We start from the raw sequence: 27,434 nt of genomic DNA, 5'->3' as shown, positions 1-27,434 counted from the left end.
TTATTTAGACAAAAGTTGAGTAAGCTTTTTGAACCTAGGATTTCTCATCTGTAACAGGGGAATTTCTATTTGAATTAAGTGAGATCATATGTAAGCACCTAGCACTCTTATAGGCACTCATTACAAGTCAGTATGTAGAAAGCATTTCGTTTTACCCAAGAAGTACTAACTATAACCTTGTACTAGTTCCACTCTTACTCAAGACAGCTGTGAAGCTTTACTCAATACTGACTCTCTCAAGACCCTTCAAGTTAGAAAATTGGAGAGAGGGCAGAATGCTGATGCTTCTTTCTAACACAGGTGATTTGGGGAAACTCAGGGAACCTGGAACTCATTAACAGTCACAGGAAGGGGCTACTTTTTAAGGACCACAGACACAGCTTTTAATGAGTATCAGATATGGTAGTCTCACACAACATTCTGGGCAACAAGTTCTCTGGGACGCTAGCAACCCACTGAAAACAAGGGCCTGCTTAAACAGGCGGAAAGAGGTAAGGCAAACCACAGAAATGATATCAGAATGGTGTAGAGATCCTGAAGGTCTATGCCACTTAAGTTCGAAGACTGTACCGTGTGTAAAATTGAGCTGAAGTACTTTTTAATAATGTGAATGCATAGACTTCATTCCAAAAGATTCTGATTCAGGAATGAAAAGGTGAGCCCGGGTAGTCGCATCTATATGCAGCACCCCAGGTGAATGCAACACCGGTGATACAGATCCCCCACTTTTAGTATCACATCACTGCTGTTTTCACAAATAAGTACTTATTCAGTGATTACTCTTCTAGGAATGAAGACAAAACATGGTCTCTAACTCAAGAAGCCTAAGATATAGTTAGTATAACAGTCTTTTCATATTTTAAGGCCCATACATATACATACCAGAAACAGTGCAACAGAAATTACAAGGCAGGGGCAATTACTGATGGTTGAGGTATCTGAAGATGCCAGCCTGCAGTTAGGAATAGTTATGAGACTTGAAGGAAAAGAAGACCTTAGACAAATGGGAAGCGGGGAAGAGAATGTTATGAGCAAGAGTGTTATGTATGAACACATAAAGAAGATTTGGGAGAATGGTGAATATAACTGGGGAATTTAAGAGGATTTTACAGTTGTTCCTTCCCTCTTAACTTTCAGATGAGAACACTGTGGTCCACATAATTAATTAGCTTCTAGCTGACAGAATCAGAAACCTTTGAAAGTTTAGAGGGATTTAGTTCAAACAGCTTCCCCAGAACAGTCCATTTAATTACGTCTAGTAAAACAAATCTTATGATATTTGGGGGCAGCCAATATATTTATTTTACAGCATATCTACATATTGAACATCTTAAAGCCTCTCCCATTAACCTGCCTGTCTTTCAGGAAGTTCTGGTACCATAGAACACACCCAACACATTTTCTCCTTTTTCCTTAAGATTGTCAAACGAAGCTTGGTGTTTTGGATGGAAAGGTGGATAAGACCTAGGAGTCTGAAGTACAGTGAGAGACCATAAACAAAGTAAAGCCAGGGTGGTAAATATTATGTACAAGTCGTTGGCAGAAAGGAGACAACTAACCATCTGGAACCACCTACTTGGGAAACCTGACATCCAGGCTGGATTTTGAGAAACATGAGGAAACTGGCTAGGGGTTTCAATTTAATCTTATATATAACTTGAGGGAACCGTTTATAGACAAATCAGTGACATGATTTAATTTTGTTTTAAGCAAATACTGTGATGACAAAGAGAATAATTTCTGAAGAGGAGACACTAAAAGTTGAGTTATTAAGATATTATATTCTTACCTGGCACTGCTATTAGCTAAATTAGAATAGCATTAATGGGAAAATAGAAAAAAGAGGGCAGGATTTTAAAATTATTTCCAAAGAAGAATGGGCAAGGTTGACAGGATTTAACAATCAATTTTACATGGGTAAATGAAAAAAAATCTATAAGTGGGTAAGCGAAAGAATAATATTGATTTGGGGGTTTCTAACTGGGGAGATCAGGAACAAAATGATGTAATTAAAGGCGATAAAAGGAAAAAGAAATATCAAACTAGAAGGACAGGTGACTGAAGGAAGGAGAAAAGTACAAATGATTATATTGAGGTCCTAGGGGATTGGACTTGTCTTATTGTCGCTTTGTATCCCAAACTCATAGCCCAGGACTAGGCATATAAATGGGCTCATAATAAACCATAAAGAACAAATAAACCCCTTCATTTTATAAAAAATAATCCCCTCCCCCAAATCAAGAACTGAGACTTAGGAAATTTTGGTGACTTCACAAGGAAGGATCCCCTAGCCTTAGTGGCACTCTTCGAGGTTTTTTGATTTCACTAAAATGTAAAATTTATGGAGAGAACTAAAGAGAGAAAAAATTAAGACCAAACATGAGGAGATGAATAAGAGGCTAAGGAGTTTACGTGAAGATAAACAAGGAACCGTCATGGATTTGAAAAGTTATGGAATTTGAAGAAAAATTCATGTGTTGGGGCACCTGGGTGGCTCAGTCGGTTGAGCGTCCAATTTCGGCTCAGGTCATGATCTCACAGTCTGTGAGTTCGAGCCCCGCGTCAGGCTCTGTGCTGACAGCTCAGAGCCTGGAGCCTGCTTCGGATTCTGTGTCTCCTTCTCTCTCTGCCCCTCCCCTGCTCATGCTCTGTCTCTCTCTGTCTCAAAAATAAATGAAAATATTAAAAAAGAAGAAAAAAAAGAAAAAAATCATGAGTTCTAGGAGTTCAGAAAACAAAGTTGAGGAGATTCTTCTAATACAGCATTTCAACCATCACACCTGAGCATGCATGAATTTAGGTATGGAAGCTAAGAGTTTTCCAAAGCCAGACAGCTAAAATGCTGGAGTTAACCTTAGTTTCTTATGGCATCAATATCCGATCACATTTTCCAGAGTTTGATATCATTCCCTGATGTTCAGTGCTGGTGAGTAGTCACTGTGGAGACAGGACCTAGAAAGTTAGTCATGAACACTGCCCAGAGTAGGAGCAAAGACACCAAAATTCCTCTGATTTTCCACCTTCCTCACTGGATAAGACACATTTTCCTGTGGTCCATTAGAAATAATCACTCTACATTGAGACTACAGAGCCAAAATCTTTTGTTACAAAAAAGAGATACAACCTGGCTCACTTTGCATCCTATCACCACCAGGCATGTTGGATTGTACACTGTATCATGAGAAGGCACGCTAATCAACTTTTAGAGGGAGCTAATTTCAGAATCCAAATTCATTACTCTATTATCTAACAAAAATACTAATTATAGACAGTGAATAGCAAAATGGAAAAGGTCTTTTTTAAAAAAAACATTTCACAGAGTATTACAGTAGCCCCCCCTTATCCACGGTTTTGCTGTCCACTGTTTCAGTTGTCTGTGGAAACCATGTTTTGGGAGCAGGTGATCCTTCTTCTGACACAGAGTCAGAAGGTCAGTAGTAGCCTGATGCTTATGTCATTCGCCTCACTTCATCTCATCACGTAGGCATTTGGTCATCTCACAGCATCACAAGAAGAAGGGGAGTAGAGTACAATAAGACATTTTGTGTGTGTGTGTGTGTGTGAGAGAGAGAGAGAGAGAGAGCACATTTACATAACTTTTATTACAGTATGATCTTATTGTTCTATTATTGTTCTATTATTAGTTGTTAATTTCTTGCTGTGCCTAATTCATAAATTAAACTTTATCGTAAGTCTGTATGTGTAGGAAAAAACCAGTATATATAGGGTTTAGTACTATTCCTGGTTTCAAGCATCCACTGGGGAGTCTTGATGTGTCCTCTGCAGATAAGAAGGGACAACTGTATATTACAAAGAGTCTCTATTTTTAGTTTCTTTTAGTTTATAAAGACTATTAGGTGAGCCATGGGCTTAGAGTTTTATTTTTAGATTTGAAAGCATTTTTGGTCAGTCTTTAAAATAGCTTATTTAGCAGTCTTTCCCCACAGCATCTCTTTCCCCCTGGATGGGCTCACACATGAGTACTTAAAGGGAAAGAACCTTAATGATCCACCAATTCACCTTGTCAGCCAATAAGAATAATCTAATTTGTGAAAAAGATTTCCCCCAATTTATATGCCATTCTTGTGAAATCCAAAGACATCATACTAATAGGAGGAACTTCACAGAAGATAAATGGGGATCGTGGCCATGCAGGAAAGGCTGTGGACTTGTTGTAAAACAAAACAAACATGCCCCTATCAGAAATTTGAGATTGAGTTCTGCTCAAATTTACTAGCTTTGTGATACTATACAAATCACTTAACATCTTTTGAGTTTCATCTGTAGAATGAGAATGGTAAAACCCTGCTCTGCCCATTTCACAAGGGTATTGAAAAAATCAAATAAGACAACGTTTATAAGCTGTACAAAATTATATTGATATGTTATTAATAGTGGGCATAAATGATACTCTACCAACTCAGGGCCAGATTTGAATCTAACCATTCCCAAGAAGAGAATAAGAATACATTTGATGAGAAAATTGACAGCTATATTTGATGACAGTATGTGTAATTTGTTTGTTGTTTTAAATTGTGCCCCATCATGAGTCATGTTAGACTAAGGCAACAGGTTATAGTAACTTTTTAGATTTGGATCTCATGGAGTACAGAAATAAAGAGATTGTGAAATAAGTGTTGATCCAGCGAGCAGATAATTCTCTTTGAAATGACCATTAATTATACAAATAAGAATCAGATTGCCAGAAGATCCACAGAACACTTCTTTGGAAGGCCAGCCTTGGAACTCTGTGTGGCATTTTGTGTTACAGAACAGTAAGCCACAGGAGTTGTTTCTACTCCCTGGTCCACTACAAAGTGACTTCAGTCGACTGACTTACTTCTCTGGACTCTCTTTTTCTTCTTAAGTAATATGAGGGGATTATGCTGCATACACTGCTTCCCAAAATCTTCCTACCTATGAAAACATGCTGTATATCAAATCCACATATGCTCCTTCTCTAGTATTTTCTATTGAAATGGCACCAATCCAGTTGCTAAAGCCAGGAGTCTAGGAACCCCATCTCTACACACTCTTCCCTATGGATTCTATATCCCTAACCAAGACAGCTCATATGTTTCCATTTCCCACCACCACTACTGCTACCATTTAGCAATTACACTATATATATATATACACACAAATATATATATATGCAAATATATATATATTTAAAAAATTTTTTATTTACATTTGAGAGAGAGACGGAGACAGAGACAGTGTGCGAGCAGGGGAAGGGCAGAGAGAGAGGGAGACAGAGTATGAAGCAGGCTCCCAGCTCTGAGCTGTCAGCACAGAGCCCCCACGCGGGGCTTGAACTCATGAACCGTGAGATCATGACCTGAACCAAAGTTGGATACTTAACCAACTGAGCCACCCAGGCGCCCCTGGAGTGATCTTTTAAGAACAATAGTTCTGATCTTATCAGGCCCCTGCTTCAAAAACAATTTAAAGCCTTCTCATTGCTCTCCTCAAGCAACCACTGCTGACAATGCAATTTACTCTCTCTTCAGTTCATTTCTTGTCTGAGTAGCCATTTGTGGTACCATCTCAGCTGTAGAGAGAACTCTCCATTTAAAATTTCTCTGGCTTTCTCTTCTTGATGAAAAGCAGAGTGTAACGGGAAAGCTGTGCTTTAAGTCAGAAGATCTGGGTATACTCTTACTTATACCATTGTTGGCTGTCACTTTGGTCAGTTCCTTAATGGTTTTGAGCCTCAGTTTCTTCACTTATAAAATAAACTATATCATGAGATTGTTGTGAGGTTTATAAGAGATAATACATATAAAAACACCTGGATATTTACCTTTCTTTACTCAAAAGCTTTCACAAGTTAGCAATAACACACAGAAAAGAATTGGATCATGCTATTTTCAAGGCTCTGAATTCTGGCAACTGACATCTTTAAACCTATCAATTGATGTTAGGAAAGGTCATCTGCAGACTTACATAAGAAATCCAGATAACATGTTGATATGAGTTTACCAAACTGGTGCTTTAAGCAGATCAGATTGCACGTTCCATGTAGTGGTCAAGGGGTTACCATAAAAGGTTTGAAAAATGCCTCTGTGAGATGGACAAAAATGCACTATTTTTAAACATACAATATTTTAATTTTTGTTTGGTAAGAGTAATTCCAGTTAGGGAACTAGTGGGAAAGTTCAACTATAGAAATTAGTCAATGTGCCGAAAATGGAAATTTGCTCAGCTAAACTATGCCACTCCATTACAAGCTTTACCTAACAATGCCAACTGCGTTTACAGTACGCATAGCATACTTCCTATGATTGTCACAAATGTCATGCTAAACGATGGCTCTTATTCATTGGTCATAAATTTTCAGACAAGATAATACTGGGAGGCCCAATAAATTCCAGTGTTTTCAGTTGATCTTCCTTCCACCTTCCTGCTTCGTCCTCACTCTTCACATGCTATCTGGTACCCTTATTCCTCAGAGAAAAATCTGAATGTGTGTTGGCTCATTTATGAATGATCTCATTAATTTCCAATTCTGTTTAAACAAGCCTTAAGAAGAAATGCTATACAGCTTGGAAAGAGTGTCTAACAGCTCTGATTTATCTTCAGCTGAATAATGTTTAATTCGAGTTTTATATTTTCTTTCCTTAACCACTGTGACATGCCACAAAGGCAGGTTGTATGTGTGCTTTGCTCACTTTTGTAATGTCAGAACATCCTAAATGTTCAATAAATGGCTGTTGAATGAATGAATTTATGCTGTTTCAATGAGGACTAAGTTTAATCTCAATTTTTCCTCCTATTTTTTTCCCCAATAGAATTTCTTTTTCACTGGTTAGCTTTAAAAACTTATGGTCTAAAAAACTCCATGAAAGTATGAGGAGAAACTCATGCCTTTGAATTGAAGCCCTAAGTCCATACTAAAATTGTGACAGACAACTATCTACCTAAGGGAACAGCATGCTACAAGAAGGAAAAGGCAGAGTTCTTTGATTTTCCTGTTGGAGGAAATATTTTGCAGTTCACATTACATCTCCTGCTTTCAGATAAGTGAAAGATTATGAGTCTCATTTTATAGTGTGTGCAATGGAATCGTAGACTAAATAAATGTTTTCTCTAAATTATACAGCAGAATATTATTAGAAAACAATTTACCTGCCCCCTAATCTGGGCTTTCTTGAACTATAGTCCAAACTCAAGAAGATCTAGGTCTAAAAATGGCAATTAGAAAGATGTTATTTTTCTGCAATGAAGGTTATGAAGTTTCCATTTCTTCTCCCTTAAATATCTTTTCATTGGGGTGCCTGGGTGGCTCGGTTGGTTGAGCGTCCGACTTCGGCTCAGGTCATGATCTCATGGCTTGTGAGTTCGAGCCCCACATAGGGCTCTGTGCTGACAGCTCAGATCCTGGAGCCTGCTTCAGATTCTGTATCTCCCTCTCTCTCTGCCCCTCCCCCACTCGTGCTGTCTCTTTCAAAAATAAACATTAAAAAAAATTTAAAAGTATGTATCTTTTATTAATTTCTCTGCTAAATTTGGATGAATGTAGGATTCAAGTGGCATTCAACTAAAGACTCAGCAGTGAATGATTGTTATTACATGATTGAAGCAAAACAAGGAAAAGTAAAACCCCACTGCAGATATTTTAATATTATTTACATAACATCTTTTTATTTTACATCTTTTTATTTACATAGCATCATAGTGCTTTTCCACAGGGGAAAAAAATCCAGGGCTCCTGGGTGACTCAGCCGGTTAAGCGTCCAACTTTGGCTCAGGTCATGATCTCGCAGTTCCATTCGTGAGTTTGAGCCCCTTGTTGGGCTCTGTGCTGACGGGTCAGAGCCTGGAGCCTGCTTCAGATTCTGTGTCTTCCTCTCTCTCTGCCCCTCCCTCTCTCACACTCTCTCTTTCCCTCAAAATAAATAAACATTAAATAAGCATTTAAAAAAATCCTACTCCTATAAAGAAGGCAAACTGTGTATATTAATGAGAAATCTTAGATAGTGATACCAGTGAAGGAAATGAATTAAAATCAAAAGTTTTTAGATTATAGTGGAAGCCTTAAATCATCAAAGGCAAGGAGAAACAATAACTAGTCTACAGGATGTATACCTTTTCTAGTCAAGTATGATAGTAATCATCAATAGTGTAGAATTAGTTTTAAATTCAGTCAGTGAAGGCTCTGATACTTTAAATTACTTAGCTGTGTTATCCCTTAGCACATAATAAATACTTCCAAATGCCATGCAAACAGGAAGGCACAGAAGTGGAACATGAGTGTGCTTCTACCCCCTGAGGTAGGGTACCACCCTATTTTAACAAGTGGTATTTGTATAAGCACTAGAGCCCAGCTGTTATCCCTTCTAATAATCTTTAACAATATATAAACCAGAGCTTATATCAGATAGGATCTCAGATCTATTATTACTTTGTTTTGGAGGGAAAGGGAGAAATAGCTAAGAACTGCATTTGAACCTGCTGATAAAGAGATCTGTAATTACCGCCCCCCCCCATCTTTTATAAACCATTAAAACACCAGTAGCAAATTTTTATTATTTTCAATTTAAATTAACTCATTTCTCCTACATTCGGTGCAAATTAAACCATGTCTCTACAACAGCAACTTAAGACAATATTTTTCAGTTCACATTACATACAGTTACATGTAATTCCTGTCTTGATTCTTTTTCCCTTAGTCTTTTCCAGTGTATTGGAATCTGTGCATCAGATAGCATAAGGCCTGCTGTTGCAAACATTAATAAGATCTATCATTTAGGAGCAGTTACTTACACTTTGTTTAATCTCTAATGGAAAGGATTTCTCTAAATATTTACACCAGAACAGTTGTCAGAATGAATCCTGCAAAATTGCTGGCATACTCCCAGGAGCAGGGAACTGGTAGGGGGAGGGGAGATTCCTGGTCTCTGGTCGTATAATTTTAAGCAGCCCTAGAATTTCAGGGAGCTGCTTGATAGAATATGAAGGGTTTGTATTAACAAAAAGGTACTTCAGTGTGCAGACCAATTCAAGTAAAGTATCTCAACAGCCACTTTCATTTATTGCTCTTGTAAAAATGACTCTCCATTTGCTTCAGGTTTAAAGTAAAGGGATTATTTAGGTTTCAGAGACCCAGTAAATGAATTGTATAGGAGAAGAGAAACTTGTACAAGAAGTGAGAAGAAGCACCAGACTTATTCTGTGCAATGGTTCCCAATGTGCTTAATACATAGAAATGACTTGTTGGTTCCATGAATTGCTGAGTGTGAGTTAGCATGCAAGAGTTAGACAGGAGAGAACTGAAATCTGCCAAGATAAATGCAGCAGTGTTTTATAAATTAACTCAGCTGTCTGTGTGTTTGTTTTTTCTTTGGAAGATTCTAAAATTAAGACTGTTCAACTCATCTTCGTAGTGGTTTAGAATTTTGAGAGTGTTTGAGGAAGTGATTTGGGGCTAGGGTAGGGTAGAGAAAATATCCTACGTTGGCAAATCCTGCCAATTTTCATTTAAAATGTGTTCTTACCTGAAGAACATAGTACTTTTGCCCCTCAGCCTATTAATTTAGTAATTTGGTTAAAAATTATTACATAAAGGTTTCTGGGCTTGTACATTCTCCATTTATAGTATGGATAATATATTAAGTTCAGAGGCAGTTTTTAATGAATTTCTGGAATTTCAGTGAGATGTGCACATGGATGCTGAAAATGGCAGTGGTAGCCTGAAATGGTTGGGAATTTCTTTTCCTGGAACTGTCCTTTGATTTATCAGAAATTAAACTTTGACGTATGGGCTCATAATGCTCACAAGTCTGAAAACAGATATGAATCAGGGCTGGGCCCTGGAACCTCAGTAGTGGGTAGAATGGCACATGCTATTGATTATTGATACCAGGGCCAAGTATGCATCGACAAGATCCTGTAAGTCTAACTGGCTTCCTAGGAAATCCCACTGATCTATGTTAAAAGCTTGGGTCTACATCAAGCCCTGGATAGAACTGGAAAGCTGGGTGGATGTCTCGGAAATGTGCTATAGGAAAGAGAGACTGCCTCCTCTTTATGGAAGAGGCTAAGAGATACCTCAAGAGTTATTCTGAGGATGGCATGAAGTGAGTGGGTGAATAGAGGTCAGGGTGGCTAAAGATGCCACCTGTGGGGTTTCTTGTTACCAAATAGTAATGAAGGCCCTTTTGGACTTAGGTCAACAAATTGGTCATAAATTAGAAAGACAAGACTGAATTTTGTAAGAAACAAATATTCAGCAGCTCAGTATGTGCTCATATAGCTTGTGGCCAAGCAGCATTTGTCTCTATCTTTTGTATTTCATGGCAGAAATGACATGCCATCCAAAGGTAGTGACACAAGTAAATAGAGGTCACAGTTCTGCTGCTAAATTTCCAAAAATTAAATTTTTCTATTCTTAGATTATTTCATAGTCAAATTCAAGACCAAAGAAAATCAAATATACAGTGCTACCAAATTGGTAATATCATATTGTCTAGAGGTCATTGTATCTCTTCAAGGTGCACAGTGCATGAGGCCAAGGTTTATTTGCCGAATGTTACCTGGACATTGCCACTTGCCAGAGAATGCTGGCCAGAAAAAGAATCTGACTGCCTGCCTCTCTACGGATTTAAAGTAAGCAATATCTCCCAGCCACATGTTTAAACAAAAAGAGCTAGTGATCCAAAGTCACAGAAGTATTGAAATAATCTGAAATTATTCTGAATCATAAAAGAATGTGAAACTTCCCCCCATTTAAGGACAGTGAACAGTGGGAACTCTGTGTCTTTGTACAATTAAAGATCCATCACATAGAGTGACAGAGTATCCTTTTTGGATATTTGAGGCAATTGCCAATAATTTCAAAGGTGAACTTTCACTTAGGTTATTAAGCACAGATATATTTGTGTTACGTGAATATTTTCCTACAGAAATGTTTAGCAGTCTTCTAACTTCTAACATATTACAAGTTTAAAATCAGAGCACCACTTATTGATAACTTCTCCTTAGCTACTATGGCATCATGTTTCTAAGTGGTATTCTTTTCAGTACAAGAAATTGTAAGTGTACTCTTGGCCCTTTCCTAGCTCTGGAGGTTTTAGAACCCCTGTCCTGGAAATGTACTATGATTTTCTTATTTCCAAATGTTACTTCAGTAATATTATATCTAACTTGAACTTAGGATGCTTACAAGGATCTCTTCCCTTCCCATCCTAACCAGACACCTCTTCTACAAAGCCTCAGAGTAAGCTTTTTAGGTTCTTCTCATCTACCGAGGATGGGAAGGAGAGTACTTGCAGAGCAGCACGAGCTCCTTGTGTGTGCAAATGCACCCCTGCAGGCAGACAAAGTGGTTGTCAAGTTGATGGTGACATGAACTGCAGTGTATACCGTGTATGCCAGTGGCACAGTTTCATCTCTTGCATGCTTAGGGTGAATAATCTATTGAAGAAAAAAAAAGTGGTGGAAAAGCACTGTTTTCTGGTGGATTTCCTGCTCTCTGTAACTCATGATTGCTCCCAATCCTTAGGGACAAGTAACTAGGTCTGACCACAGAGCAATGGCTCGAGTGTGCTGTGATGACCCTCCTCCCGAGAAGCCTGGCTTTCCTCAGTCTAATTACTTTTGGCAATTGTGGTTATTGGGATTTGGCCTGGTGACTCACTAGAACCCAAATTCTCCCAAGGAGCCCCCTTAACAAGCCGAATTAAGTCTGACAGGAAGCCCAGACTTCCACTTCACTTTTACATGGAGATTTCCCTGGTTTATGACAAGGTTTGAAAATCCTTCATTGACTGGAAAAGAATAATAGATGAGATGTAATGAAGATAACCACCCACAGAAGAGCACATTAGGACAGAAGTAAAAAGCAGTAAGTTCATAAGTAAACAACCTACCACAAAACTTAACCCATTAACATGGAGTTAAAGTATGCTATTTATAGTAATTTTACTCACCAACAGTAGTCAATCTAAAGTTAGTCAGCAATTGTTGAAACTATAAAAGAAAGGAATGTTTATTTCTTTTAGGCAGTTTTCTAACCATTACGTGTGTTCTAAAAACAAAAAGGGCTCGAGGGCACATTACCAATCACTTGGTAAGACATAAAAACAGTTGTTTATTATTAAGAAGCTTTGAAAAAAATTTTTGGTATGGCTGATACCCCATCTTCTATCCATTTACTGCCTCACTCACCCACGGAGGAGTTCAGCAGCAAGCAGGCTCTCCTCTGGGTGCACGTCGCCCAGCAGCAATGTTCTTGCCCTGTGAAGTCAGTGTTAAACACACTATCGTGTCCTACTGTGTGCACTTTGTTCTCTTTTCTTAGACTCTTCAGCTGAAACAATTCTCTGTCAGATAGTCTGGTGTGTTCTGGTCAGTGCCACAGGTTTAATTAACAATACTCTATTGATAAACAATATGGGGCTATCAGACTACTTTATATTTTAAACTACTACCTGCTCAGAGGACGTATATCTCATCTCTTGTCATGCCTCACACAAGTGCATTTTTTCTGTCTGACCTCCATGAAACTGGCATGTTTTTAACAGCTGCTTGGCTGTAATAGTTATTCTTGTTTTTAAATGTTTACTTATTTATTTTTGAGAGAGAGAGCCTGAGAGTGGGGAAGGGGCAGAGAGAGAGAGAGAGACAGAGAGAGAGAGAGAGACAGAGAGAGAGAGAGAGAGAGAGAGAGAGAATATCCCAAGCAGACTCTGCAGGGTCAGCACAGAGACCGACTCAGGGCTCGAACCCACGAACCATGAGATCATGAGCTGAGCCATGATCAAGAGTCGGGAAGCTTAACCAACCTAAGCCACCCAGGTGCCCCTGTAATAGTTACTCTTGAATTAAGGGTTCAACAGTAGTTCTCAGTCTTGGGTGCACATTAGAATCACCAGGGCTACTTTTGAAAATACAGATGTCCAGGCCCATCCCCAGAGATTGTTTCATTTGGCCCAGGGTGGAGTCTGGCATTAGCTTTTTGTTTTGTTTTGTTTTAAAGATTCCCCAGGTGATTCTAATTTGAAATCAGGGTTGAAAATCACTGTACCAAGGCCCATAAAGCAAGAATTTGGAGTGGAGGTTACTGTTAATACTCATGGTAAAAGTAATGTAACTAGCAGATTTTATGAAACACTGTAAAGATAACTTTTCTGGAAAACAAAAACTAGCCAGTGAAATATCTATTGTGGTTGTAAATTACATAAAAGGTTTTTGATATTTAACTGCAAAATTATAGACTTTCCCACATCCTCATGCCTAAGTTAATCTTCTCCTGGATATGCACACGGTACATGAGAAGAATAATCTCAAAGTATTTCATATAAGATGTGCTACTCTATTGCTTCTAATGAAAAAATCAACAACTTTTTATTTTTAAAAACCATCAGTAGGGCAAATTTAAGGAAAGGGAGCAAAGGGGTAGAAATAAAGAAAGAGAAGTGGGAGAAAGTACTAAAACACCAGAAATGACCTCTATAGTAAATGTTGGGGAAGCAGCTGTGGTTTATTAAAGGAGGAAGAAGAAAAAATGAGCAAAGAGAGAGTAAGGGAAAGAAAAGGTGAGCTGAGGTTTGAGAAAATACACCTATTACCGCCCAAGTAATAATCCCAGGAGTCGAGGAGATGTGAAGAAATCAGGGAAGGACATGGGCTTTGGAGCCAAACCTGGGCTGAAATCCCAGGTCCACCACATTTTTGTTGAGTGCTGTTAGGCAACTAACATGAGACTATTGGTACCTTCCTTACAGGGTAAGTGTGAACACTAAATGAGATAACATTTGCAAAAACATCAAGTATAGGATCTGGCACTCACAGGTGATTAAAACATGGCAGCTATTTTTTTTTTAAGTTTATTTATTTTGAGAGAGAGAGAGAGAGAGAGCTGTGGAGGGGCAGAAAGAGAGGGAGAGAATGACAATCTTAAGCAGGCTCCACACTGTCAGCACAGATCCCGATGCAGGGCTCCAACCCATGAACCATGAGATCATGACCTGAGCCAATGTCAAGAGCCGAAAGCTTAACCAACTGAACCACTCAGGTGCCCCAAAACATGGCAGCTATGTAGATAATAATCAGTATCTCAACACTCATGTTAATAAGTATAAATGTATAGTAAAATAACAAATATATGAATATAACAGTGGTCTGAGGACTACGAAACTATAGTTTGCCACAAGGCATTTACACTCACTTTGGTGTGACATTTTTGTCTCTTTCGTATCAGTAAAATGTGACCAATACGCCTTTCCTTCTGTGAAAGCCTTTATCAAGATGACTGTGTTCATACCTGTGACGTCCCTTTGAATCAGAAAAGAACATAACAATGAGAAAATAGCTGCTCTTTTTCTTACCAACTTATCAAGCATATGTTAAAAAAACAGTGTTCTAAAATAAGCATCTCACAAATTCTGTTATTTTATATTGTGTGGTGGTGGTTTGTATTATGTGGTTATAAAATGGGGGCTGCTTTACCACTTGCTTTCAGGAATGTGCTTTGTATTGGGGTATAATTATAAATATGCTTACCAGCTAGTTTTCTGAGGACAGTTTTTAGGAGTGAATATAGTGCATTGCATTATTGTGTATTCATTTTAGAAAGATGTTTTAACATAACTTAATTGAATCCTATGCCCAAGCCAAGTGCTCAGAAGAGAACTAGAAGAACAGACACACTGGAAAACACTACCTGTTTCTGATACAGAAGGTCAAAATTGAATAGGAGGAGAAAGAGGGTGGGGTCCTAGCTGTTACTAGGGCTGGGTAACTACAGAGAAGAGATGTTGCAGAGGGAATCCACACACTGTCCAGAGGGACTCGGCTCCTTTAAGTTCCGCCCTATCCTCAGAACCACTGATTATAAGAGAGCACAATTTGGAGAGAAATCTGCTTGAAAGGAGAAGGCCACTGTTATGAGGAGATGCTGTTATGAGGAGATCCCAATGGAATGATTTTTTAAAAAGCATTTTTTACACCTTATGGGAACATATCTTTCATTATCATAAAGTTTCTTAAGTCTCCTGTAATCTGTGGCTAGGTAAGACAGTTCCACAGGTGATAAGATTTCCAAGTATGATGTCCAGTTGCATGATTTGGCAACTTAAAATTGCAGTTCAGGGGCACCAGGGTGGCTCAGTCGGTGGAGCATCTGACTCTTGATTTCAGCTCAGGTCATGATCCTAGGGTTGTGGGATCTAGTCCCAAGTCTAGCTTCACGCTGAATATGGAACCTGCTTAAGATTCTCCCTCTGCCCCTCTCCCTAACTTGTGTTCTCTTTCTAAAATAATTTTTAAAAATGCAGCTCAGTGACCATTCTCTTATAAAAATGAGAAGCTGCAGTTAAGAATGATATATTAGATTCTTTAAAATACAGAAAGTACCTTAATCTTATTTTGATTCTACCAATAAGAGTGAGTCTCAGTGTCAGCTATGCAAACCCTTTTAATAATAAATACGGCACCACTAGATTTTATTTCATGCATTCAACTATCTCCTTTATGTGACTGCAAAATACTTATCTTCAGCACTGACACTCTGAAACTTTGATTCTGAGCTACTAGATGCTCTACTGGCCCTCAAACAAAAGATAGCTCAAAAGAAAAATAAGTTTCCTACTCAGTCTGCTTCTCTCACTTTCCCGTCTTTTTGTTTATCTCCATTACTTTTCCATTCACCCAATTCTGAGTCCTTATACTACAAAGTTTACCGCCAAATGTGTCCATGTCTTTTCCCTTCATATCCAACTAGTTGCCAAGACCTATACATTCGATCAATAGAAAAAATGTGCTGTATACACACCCTTGCTCAATCAGTCACTATCATAACACAGGGCCTTATTATCTTAAACCTGGGCCACTGTAATTGCTTCTTCCATTCCAGCACAGGCCACTTCTGAAAGCCTGCCATGGTAGGGGAGCTCTGCAGGATCTCTCTAGCGCATTCCAAACCAGCTCCCCAGGCACCCCAAGACTCAAGGACAAGATAGGCCTGCTGAAGACTAAGTATACTGACTGGTGCTATGGCTACAGTTTTGGGGCACTAGAAATTGCGAAGAATGAAATATCATAATTAATTCAGTCTGTACTTTGATAAGGTACTTACAAATTAATCTTTATATGCATTTGCTTATAATAAATGAATACTTATAGTTGTTTGCATTCTCAATCTTCATCCACTAAACTTAGTTGAAAAGGACAACTAAGTTTAGAAGAACTGTTTAACTCCCTAGCCATGATTTACGTTCTCAAGCCAAAAGATGATAAGTTGAAGAGACTGTAGGAATCACTTACAAATTTTCAATCAACCACCCTATTTCACAGATGAGGACTTACAACCTAGTGTGGTAAAGGGACTTGCCTGGGTCATCCAAATATTAGTAGCTATGCTGGCTCTAGAACCCAGTTCTACTTCCCAGTCTACTTTTCTCCACCACACCCTGGGGATTCTCCCTCATTGGCATCTTAAAAACATTTTTTTTAACGTTTTTTTATTCCTGAGAGAGAAGGAGGCAAAGCATGAGTGGGGTAGGGGCAGAGAGTGAGGGAGACACAGACTCTGAAGCAGGCTCCACACGGGGCTCGAACTCACAAACTGCGAGATCATGACCTGAGCCGAAGCCAGAGGCTCAACTGACTGAGCCACCCAGGCGCTCCTCCCTCATTTGCATCTTAGGTCCCAGTCTCTACCATGAATTTATGATGCTTGCTATTCATCAAATTCTTAAATGTCAGATGGAATGCCAATCAGGTAGTGTTTCGAAGACTGGACTAGATTTTTGCATAAGGCATAACGACAGCTAAAAGCTATTAAATACATATTTAACTGGGCAATCATATTCTGTAGTACCACTGAATTTTCTCTATAAAACTTCCAGAAGAATTTTAGTGACAGCAGATGGCAACTAGGTCCTTTGCCAAGATAACAAAGAAAGTAGAAATGCTCTTATCAGATAAGAGGCACCTGTAACTGTATTTTTAAAATGAATTTTTGAAATAATTCAAACTTTTCAAATGTGAAAATGTAGGTATTTTGCTCAAAAGTTTCATATTGTTGCAAAGTCTTTGGAGCAGAAAATGGGATTTCATGGTACTCAATGGCACTTGGACATTAAACATTCTCAGCACCCCCGCAATCCTTGAGAATGGAACATTCCATTCTTTTTGGTATTGCTGGATCAGTACTTTAAGCAGAATGCTAGTATATTTCTGAATGGAAATATCTGATGGGTGGGATTAAATAGAAAAAATGGGCAGTAAATTTTACAGATGTACATTTCACACTTCATGTTTTGCAAAGCATTTCAAACTTACTAGGTTGTCCAACAGATGGTAAATTTAAGATAATCCAATCATTTTAAACCTGAAGAAAAAAATCCACAATTAAGAAAGCAATCCACATTTTCCCTCAAAATCAAAAAGCAAGCTAAAAAAGTCTATATAATTTATGATGCAACACTTTTCAAATGATCATTCTCAAAAGCATGCCAATGCAAAATGCACTGTTCAGAGAAGAAATAGCTCTAACCAAGTAAAACATGTAATTTCAACACACTGTCTTGCATGATCCTTACCATGCTCTCAGAACTGAATGATGTTTTCCTAATGGTAACCAAAGTTGAATCTTACATTTCATGAAATATAATACCCACTCTGATGGCATTTCAAGAATTCACTACTTGGAAAAGGATTTTGGGGAGGTGGGATGAGTGGACAGTGGGAAAACAGGAAGAAAGGTTAGGACAACATCCAAAATGAAACATTTAGATGGAGATAAAACAGGAAAAGATGATTTAAGAAATAACAATATGTAGAATAGTTTTATTTTTTGACACCTCATTCTTACAATTTCAGAGGGACCATTTGGTCTTTAATTCCATTTAAGGTTCTGACAACTGTACACAGTATATACATAGAATTTAAAAGAATGACTGCATTAAAATATTAATGGGAAAATATTTTTAGATATTTAGTAGCAATCTAGAGATCTCTGTCCAGATTGAAATAGTCTAAAATGATCAAATGACTAATAAATTTGTTTTGCAGTATCGTGGCATGTATGGTTTCCCCATAATAACTTGAAAATCAAATGTAAGTACATGTTTTAATTTCCATTCATTGCTTTCTGGGGACCTAATTTGTAGAATATTAAATTATGTGTAAAATATTTAGTGGAGAAATGATCTAGCAAAATTTTTCTACTTATAAGTTGGAATACTGTTCATATTTCATGCTTAGAGGAACAATGAAGTGATATTAAGTCAATTTCACACTCATTCTTACATTCTTAATTACTTTTCATGGAATAGCTCGGGATTAAAAACACAATATTTAAAAATTAATCATTCTTAATGTTCTAAGTAAAATCCTTCTATTAAAGTAATAAACAAGGAATTAAAATAGTTAACAAAAAGATATTTTAAGAAATAACTCTGATAGTATAATAGTGACTATATCAGAATTTACAAAAATAAATGTCTTTTGAGTGTCTTTAGATACTGCCATTACTGCCTACGAGTTTAAATTTGTTGCTTTGATTCATAGATATCACATGATAGGTTGCAGAATATATTTTCTCCAGCAAATTTTACTCATGTCTCCCATCTATTAAACAATGTTTCTCTCAAAAACAAAGTAGACTGGTAACAAAGGTAGACAGATAGGAAAACGCATTGTAGCCAATATCCAAAACATGTTTCCATTCAAAACTAATACTACAAATGCAAAGTAGAATGAAATATTTTTTCTATCCTATAAGTTGTTATTTACTAGAATTAGCAGTGTAATTACCAAGAGTGTATCAGAATCCCAAAGAATGGCTCCACATCCAAAACAATGTCATGAGTAATGGCCAGAGTATTCTAATAAGATGGCTTTTATTTTTTTACCATTGAAATTATTTGTCCTGTATTCTTACTCCTTTATTTCAGATATATTTATGAAATATTTTTAGAAGTTTCACAGATTGTGCAATGGAAGCTTTGTAATTATTATGCACGCAATGGCTTTTCACAATTTGTGTGTACCTAGAATCCAGACAATTAAAATCCAATTAATAGATGTATACTACAAAGGCATATGATGTTTCTAACAATAATCTTCTGGAATAATATGATCCTACAATGTCTTCTAAATAACCAAATAATGTCATTATATTTAGCAAGCTTCACTATTAGTATACGTTATTACTGTTATTACTAAATAATTAATTTTTTGACGTTGGTTGCTAATGTAAGTATCAGTCCAAAAATCTCCAGTCAACCAGAACAGCTTATTCCTCAGACAAAGTGGATAAATGATGGTCTGGAGACCATCAGATTTATTACTTGACATAACTGACATTTTCTCTCTGACATGGATCGGCAGGTAGTGTAACTAGCAGGAGACAAATTCTACCTACTAGTTGTATGGCTTTGTATAAGTTACTTAGTCTGTTTTTCAGATTCTTTCTCTGTAAAATGGGAATATTAATGCCCGCACTTCACATTACTACTTAGGGGTCTGAATGAATAATTCAAGTGAAAGTTTAATGTGCCAGTAAGGTATTGTGGTTATTACCATTATGGTAGATATGACCTTTAATTTTATTAGCATATAATCTGAAACTCAGAAGCTGACTGTACTAAGTTGCAAAGGGTGAGCTGGAAATGAGTTAAGAACTGGATTTGGGTTCTTGATTTAGCACTGTACTTAAAGCCAAGCCTTGCCTCTGAAAACATTGCTGGTTGGGAGTTTTAAGTAAGAGTTGCATTTCATTCTTATCTTAAATAAATTAAAGTTAGTCATCTCTAGAAGCTGTATATGAATCCAAACAGATAAAAAAAGGTTATTGTGTATCTGTTGCACCCATAACTCCACATATATTTTTAAAGTACACAATTCATGTTTAAAGATCACTAGTTTTCACAAAGTACAGACAAATGGTACAGCAGTTGTGTCAGGAAAACAGGAGAATACTAATGTGACTTCATCTGCTACATCTGAGGATTAACCATGGTCCCTTACACTTCACAATACTTAACACTGCAAACAAATGTCGTTTTTTTTTTTTTTGGCAAGAAACTTTTCTACTAAAACATTCAAGAGATCACTTAAAAAACTTTGAAAAAAAAACAGCCCTTACACCTTAATTTTCTATCTCTCATATCCTTAGTTAAGATTTTAAAAGTGTAGAAAAGTGAAGCTATTTAACTATAGGCCAAAAAGGATACTCTTAAATGTTCACATTAGCTGTCTCTTAGGAAAAATAGTAAGGACCGCTTTTTTATTTTTTTCCTAAAATACCTTTGACTACTACCTTATCTTTCATAAAAGTTTTTCCCTTAGACCGTAATTGAAAAAAAAGTTTTACACATTTCCTTCCCAAATTTCCAAAGAAACGGGTATATGTACACGCAATTTGGCCTTGAGTTTCAATGGACATTTAACAAAGATCTCTCCTTACCCTCCACTCCTTCCAGATTCTCCAAAAAAATCATACTGCACCTGCCAGGAGCCTCGTCTGTCTCCTCAGAGGACGCAAGGGGTCGCCCCTCTCCCAGCGTTGCACCAGCAAACCCAGCCGCCAAGGCCGACTCCAGGGCTAAGAAGCAAGGAGCGTCCCTTGTTATGGGAGCTCTCTCCCAGCACCACTCCCACAGAATAATTGGAATTTCAACCCAATGCCACCCACTCCTTCTCTCATCCCCGCTACACAACCAGAGGGCGCCTCTGACTTGGCCTTGAGATGGTTAAGGCAAGTCGGAAAGCAGTTCCCCCTTTGACTCTGTGATTTCTGCCTAGTATGAGCCTAGAGGTGCGTCATCCCTTGCTCTCCGCAGCTTTGGGGCTACATCACAGGGCAGCTTCCCGCACACTTGTCCTCGGGGGGCAGGCGGGAGGGTCAGCTGGGAGAGGTAGGAACGAATGGATGGCCAGTTTTTTTCTCCTGTGTCTTCCTTCATTAACAGGGGTCCTTAAACAGCAATCAGAGGCACCTCTGCACTGACGCTCGGGACCCTGTCCCGCCCCAGAATTTGTGCAGCTCCTGCCCCTGGGGTCCTTGGTGGGGTGATGGAAGTAGTGGGTAAGAGCAGTGTAAAGCAAGAGGCTGCCTTTAGGCCCGGCATCCGTCTCCCAACCGACCAGAGACGAGATTGCCCCATCCCGAGGAGGAAAGGAGGCAGGGACCACCAGGGCGCAAGGGCAAGGCTCGAGCCCCAGGCCGTTCCTTCTGTGAGGCGGCCGCACGTCTTGACTGAAAGGGTGGATGGAGGAGTTACGAAGAACACAAACCATTCAGAGGCCAAGAATAATAAATCGGGTGCCCTGACATGTTTAGCTTGGGCCCTCCTGCCCCTTGCTACGCGATCTCAGAGGCGGGTGAGACCGAGCCGGATCCCCTGGCGCTTGGGCCCAGCTACGTTTTTTAAAGGCAATTTTCAGGTGAATCAGACCTTGTCTGCCCGAGGCGAGTGGCACAAAGGGAGCTTTCAGGGGACCCTCACGTCCAGGGGCAGGGCAGAGACAGCGCAGAGAAGCGATTACTAAATCTCCATCTCACACAAGCCTGTGCTGTGTCCTCTGCGCTGCGCCCGCGCCCGCCGCGAAAGGCTTCGCGGGTCGGCGCTCCGAGAAGGGTCCGCGCGCCGGACGCGTCGCCGCCAAGCGTCACTGGCTCCCCCGCGGCGGAGGTCCGAGGGGCCACCGCAGTATCGCCGCTCTCTGCCCCCGGCGAGCTCCGGGAAGGTTTCTCCCTCCCTGACCCTACCAGCGTCCCCCACGCTGGAGCCAGGGTCGCCCCCGGCCCTGCTATTTGCGAACAGACTCCCCACGGGGGCACAGACGCCAGCGCACCGGGCTACCCGGGCGCAGGGAGACGTGCCATTCTCGCGCCTGTCTCCTAGTTTCTGGAAGACGCCACCTTTCAGACAGACCAGCCCGTGTTGAGGGTGCCCTGGGGGTACCTGTTTAATTCAAGCCAGGGCACTGTTTTAAGACGCCTTCACAAGCTAATCGTCCAAGGAACAGGAGTCAGGAAAAGGGGCAGCTAGGAGGCGAGCCTAAGTCTTTGGGGGGAACCCCACCCTCACTGGCCCCGTCTGCCCCAGGGGACCCTTGAAAGAGCCTGAGACGGTAAAAGCGCTCACGCGTGACGGGCAAGATCGTAACTGGAAACGCTGCACCTCTGGCTCCCAGCGGCGGGTTCCGCAGTGCCTACTCACCCCCCACCCCCCACCCCGCCGGCGGAGTGGAATCGCGAATGGCTCAGCAAGCGCGCAGACACGCGAACCCCGAGCGTCCCGCGTGCCTTTCTGGTCTCTCCGTGCGCGGTTGCGCGTAGCGGCCGCGCAGGCGCTTGCTCGCTGGCTCCCAGGCCGGCCCCGCGAGCTCTTCGCAACCCGAGCTAGTTCTCCCTGTCCGAGGCGGCGGCGTGAGGTGAGCGGGCGCCGCGGCCGCGCCTCCCCCGGCGCTTGTTCAGTGGCCAGGGGCAACTCGCGGGTCGGGCGTCTGGGATGCTTGGGGCTTCGGGCCCCTGCCCGAGTCACGGAAGGAAAGCACAAATACCTAGAGCTAGTCTAACGAAAGACAGAACTTTTCCTTGAACTTGAAGTCACGAGGGGGCGGGAGCCACGTTAGCGCCCGGTCCGCCCGCTTTGGCACCCGCGAGGATGCGGAGGAAGACAGGGGCGCGTAGCGAGAAGGCGTGAGAGACGCCGTCAATACCGGAGCCTGGACTACCGCCTTCTCCCGGAGGCGTGGGGTGCTGGGCGGGAGGACCGCTGCAGCTGGGAGCTGACTCTGGACAGGCTAGGAGACCCGACAGGTGAAAGCAGCGGGAGGGAGCAAACGCGTAAAAAACAACAAAAACAAAAAACACTGCACTTACTTCTTCGCTGCCGCCTTCCCCGGGAGGCGTTCTGGCTGCCGATGTATTCCATAAAGTTCAAAATGATAAAAAACCAAGAAATCAGTCGCAAGTGCATAGTAACCCAGTAATGTTTCCCTTCCTTTTCTCCTTTTTCTTCCGTTAATTAAATGTTTTAGAAATATAGGTAGGTGTTGGGCGTACAGAGAGGGAGAACGCAAGCAGCGGACAACTTCTCCCCGCAGATCCGATAGGCGTGCTGGGATGGCAAACGAAGCGGGTCGGGTGCAGGGACACCAACTATTGTACTTTCAAATTGTCCGAGCCCTGGACCCCGGCGGCTCCGCAACGGTGGCTGTCAACACCGCGAGCGAAGGTTCCACGAGCAGCGAGCGGCCTCGCCGGGACGGCCGCAGGTAGCATGGTGAGCGGCGGCGGCGGGTGGGATCCGGGCGGGCGGGGGGCGGCGGCGGCGGCGGCGGCCCACTGGGCTCAGAGGTTGCGGTGGCTGCGGCGGCAACGGCGGGGGCCCGGGGATCCTAGGGGAGCGGGCGCCGTCGGCACCGCGGCCATGGCCAAGGGGCGGCGGAGAGACCCCGAGCTGCTTCTGCTGTTCACGAGTAGGAGCCGCTCCAGTGGTGGAGGGAGGGAGGGAGGGAAGGACGGGACGAGGGAGGGGGAAGAGGGGGATGGCTGCGGGGGGCGGGGGGAGCTCGGGGGCGGGGAAGGAAACTGCTGGAGCAACAACCCTGAGCGACCTCAATAACTTTCAATTTCAAGAGGGAAAGAGGGAGCTGGAAAAGTACAGGCGTTGCGATTTGGCAGAGGGACGGGAAGAGGCGCCTAAGGGGTCCCGGGTCTGCGACGGAGCATCTCTGGACACTGCAAAGAAGGCGGAGAACGCGAGCCGGGGGGAGTGGGGGAGGCACAGCGTGGTGAGGAGAGCCCCCTCAGAAGGCAGCTCTCGCGGGGAGAGGTGTGCGCGTTCGCGCTGGGAGTGTTGGGGCCGAAGGTCCGGCGGGCGCCAGACCCCCGCCCCCCGCTTCTGAGCCCGCTACTCTCCGCGGCCCCAGGCTGGGCGCACCCCGCTCTCCCGGGCAGAGCTCCCCAGCTCCCTCGCGCCTCCGCCCCCAGCGCTGGCGCTCAACGACTGGCCCCAAGGCAGCTCTAACCTCGCCACCTAGGCAGATCGCCGGAGGGTTTCTATCTGCGGACTCCTTTCCAGTTTTCTTGAAGACCCTCTCTGTAGCTTTGCTCCCTTTCTTTCTTCCTTTCAATAAAGGCAGCTGCACTTGGGTGCCAGGAGGCTGGTCCGGAGGAGCTCACTGGGCGCTGGCGGTCACTTCGCCCTCGCGTTACCTGCCCGGAGTGGGTAGGAACCAGCGGTGTGTGCGTTCAGGACCGTCCCTTTGGACATTCAACTGTGTTGAGGCTTTCTTCCAAACTGAGCCTTTGCTGCTGCTTTGGAAGATTCCTCCACCCCTTAGGCAGTTCTCTCCTCAGTCTGATTGCCCTCGCTTGGCGCGTGCTCTCTGCCTCACCCTCCGTCTCTCAATCTTGAGAGGATCTGTTGTGCAGTGTGGTTTCTCATCTAGAGGGCAGGGAATGATACTTGGAAAGACTTTTTCCAGTCTTGGGGGAGGAGGGGAGGGTCCACTACTTCCTTCTGTTCCCAGCGCAGGTAAGGGCCGCATGGCATCTGGAAAATAAGGTTCGTTGGTCCACCCAGGGATGGGAGAACCGAGGGCCGGCGTTTCTGAGCGGTATTCACTCTGGCTGTTATTAGTCAGTGGTAAGCTTCCCACCTCTTTTCTCCACTAGCACAAGTCGATGAGCTTCCAGAAGTTACTGAAGAAGGATTTAGTTAAAGTCACAAGCCCCCAAAGTGATTTTAATATAAACTAGTAGGTAGTTGTATTTAATAATATCCTAAAGACAATACTTTGCAACCTTACAGTTTACACAGCCCCTGAGAGGTCACTTTGAAAAAGTCCCCGACTCATATACACCTTGCTAACTGTTATGCTCAAATAATTTAGGTTTGGAATATAGCCAAAGCCTTTCTGGGAAGCAAGTAAGATTTGTATTTCTCTCTTTTTCCTCCATTTATAATCCCTAGACTGGATTGTCTTCTATTTATGTGTTTATAAATGAGAGGGATAAAAAGGTCATTTCTCCTACCCATCCCATTTTGCAAGCTTGCAGTGCTTCAAATTGTATGTCTCTGAAGTTGTCAATGGTGTAGTTGTTATACATCCCAGAGGAGAGGACTGAGGAGATGAAGTGGCCCAGAAGCAAAAGGAAAGGGACATAAAATACATTCTTGTTAAAAAGCTAAAAAGTAGAAACTGAGAGGCTGGCTTTTACCGGCTAATTCCTTAATTAAATATTAATTACTTTTATACCTGTAGTGGAATTTTGAAGTTAGATGTAGTTTTCTTTAGATTTCATATTATGGGGAAGACAACAACCGCCTCAAGATTATTTTTGACTTATTTCTAAGAATTGCCATTTGCCACATTTCTTTCTCTGGTGGAACTGTATTTTCTGTACGTTGCATGCATGCATGCGTGTGCGTGCGCGCGCGCGCGCACACACACACACACACACACACACACACACACACACACATATACTACCCTTTTTTATCTGTTGCATGATGTCCAGTTGCAAATGACTGAGTTTATCACTTTGAACCAGACAGGTTACAGATAATAGGACACTTCCAATAATGATTATCCAAACAAGAAGCTACTCTATTTTTCTGTGACCGTCCCAGTCAGCTTTGCTTTCCTTCTTACTTAATACCTCAGATCCTGAATATCTGCACCATAAAATGTGGGGGATTTAAAGGCTGTGGGAGGCTCCCTTTGAAAAGGACTCCAGAGACGGCCTTTCTAATCCGGGATACTTGAGCCGGATGGGATGAGATTGCAAAAGGGATGTAAAAAAAAGCAATTTGGTGAACAACTTCAGGGAAATAAACACGAAGAAAGACATGTACTTTTCACTCTGTATTGTGCAGACATATGTTAGTTTGGATGAGAATATAAATGGCAGTGTAAATAAATAAACAAGCACAGAGACAGGCTGCAGTTCTTGGGCTATCCCAGGAAAGAAGTACTAGATGCTGTGTGCAGGGAAAGCTTGTCAAGGAATAAGCACTGTTCTGAGGAAACATAAGGAAAACATTAAATAAATGGAGAGTGTATTCTTTCTCTCTTGACGCTATGCTTTAGAATAACTTTTTCTTGATCCATGTTACCGTACTATTAAACATGTGTTTACTTGCCTGGCTGAGTCGTCCGTTCCCTCAACTGTCCTAGCAACTTATGGAAAGCATGCCATGGCCTATTTTGTGCAACATAGTACCCCCCACCCTTTCTTATAAATCAATAAAATGACACTCATAGAAGTCTGTGGCTGCCAATGTATTCCAGGGCCCAAGCCTAAAGCAAGTTACAAGCCATAGGCTCAGCATAGAAGTCAACGTTTGCTTGTTATTTTTCTCCAGAAAACATTCAAGTCCCAAGGAGTTTGGATAACCAGGAGTTTAAGGGAGTCAGCCAGGAGAATAGAATAGTTTTGGATAAAGATGGGGGACTAAACACATCCAGACTAGTTACTACAACTTCTCATCTCCCCTTTACCACCTCCCCTAGCAGGCAGTGACAACAGTAACAAGTTATTTTTGTCCATGGCAGGAGTGGCATTTTAGGAAAGAAAATGATTGTCATATTGTTGAATCCATACTCAAATATGTGAAAGGGGGTGTGCTCCAGAAAGAGAGCAAGCCCAATCATTTGGAATGGGATATAGCTAGTAGTGATGAGAGATGTTTGGCAAAGTTCAGGCTGACATCAGTCATTATACCACAGAGCTAACATGCAGATCCTGAAAATGCTCAGCTCTCCAGTTACTCAGATCTGGAGGCATCTGAATAAGTGAAAACAGGGTATTGCTGGTGGGGTAACTGACGCAGCTAGAGGTCATCCCTGAAATGTAGAGCAGACGGCAGCATTTAAAAGCCATTGAAATTAGCAGATGAAGGACAGCTACTATTCTTAGAGCAAGAAATAAAGAAGACAGAATTATTATAGCAATTTAAAAAAATGATTAAATGGTTATATAGCATTAAGAAAATGAGAAAGTCAAGACCCATGATGGATTACTTTCTGTCAACAAGAAGGAATGTTCTTCCTCCCAGATGAAGTTATAGGACACTTACAAAACTGGTGAGCACTGTCTAGTGTCCTTATTTTTAAAAACTTCTTTCTTTCACAAATAAGCTAATTGCTGGGCTCATTTAAAAGCGAATATCCAGTAGTATTTAATATAAAGAATTTAATACCTCAGAAATTTTTGATTGTAGAGCTTTAATATAAAAAGGCTGTGTGTTGCAGTAAGAAGGGCACTAGACTAGCAATCTAGGGACCAAGGTGAAGTTCTTGTTCTGCATTTATCATTAGGTTTCAGGTTTCTTCATCTGAAAGATGAGAGAATTCAGTTAAATGATCTCCAAAGTGCCTTTTAGCTCTGAAAATAATGACAATATATCCAAAAAAGAAAGGCAGTCTTGTAATTGCAAATGTCAGTGCTATTTCTAGTTATG

General features: G+C 41.3%; 1 protein-coding gene across 1 annotated transcript in view; it reads right to left on the bottom strand.

Moving 5' to 3' along the window:
- RSPO3 (R-spondin 3) overlaps positions 1 to 23,234 on the bottom strand; it is an 87,013-nt gene extending 63,779 nt beyond the window's left edge. The window contains exon 1 of the mRNA XM_030316288.1: positions 22,844 to 23,234. Within this exon, the coding sequence (XP_030172148.1) occupies positions 22,844 to 22,940 (97 nt within the window). The 5' untranslated portion in view covers positions 22,941 to 23,234. The remainder of the gene's footprint in view (positions 1 to 22,843) is intronic.
- Between the last annotated feature and the right edge of the window lie 4,200 nt (positions 23,235 to 27,434).

The sequence above is a fragment of the Lynx canadensis genome, chromosome B2 (genome assembly GCF_007474595.2).
Source record: "Lynx canadensis isolate LIC74 chromosome B2, mLynCan4.pri.v2, whole genome shotgun sequence".
NCBI lineage: Eukaryota > Metazoa > Chordata > Mammalia > Carnivora > Felidae > Lynx > Lynx canadensis.
Note: the sequence above shows the minus strand (reverse complement) of the source record. Positions and strands in the feature narration are given on the sequence as shown.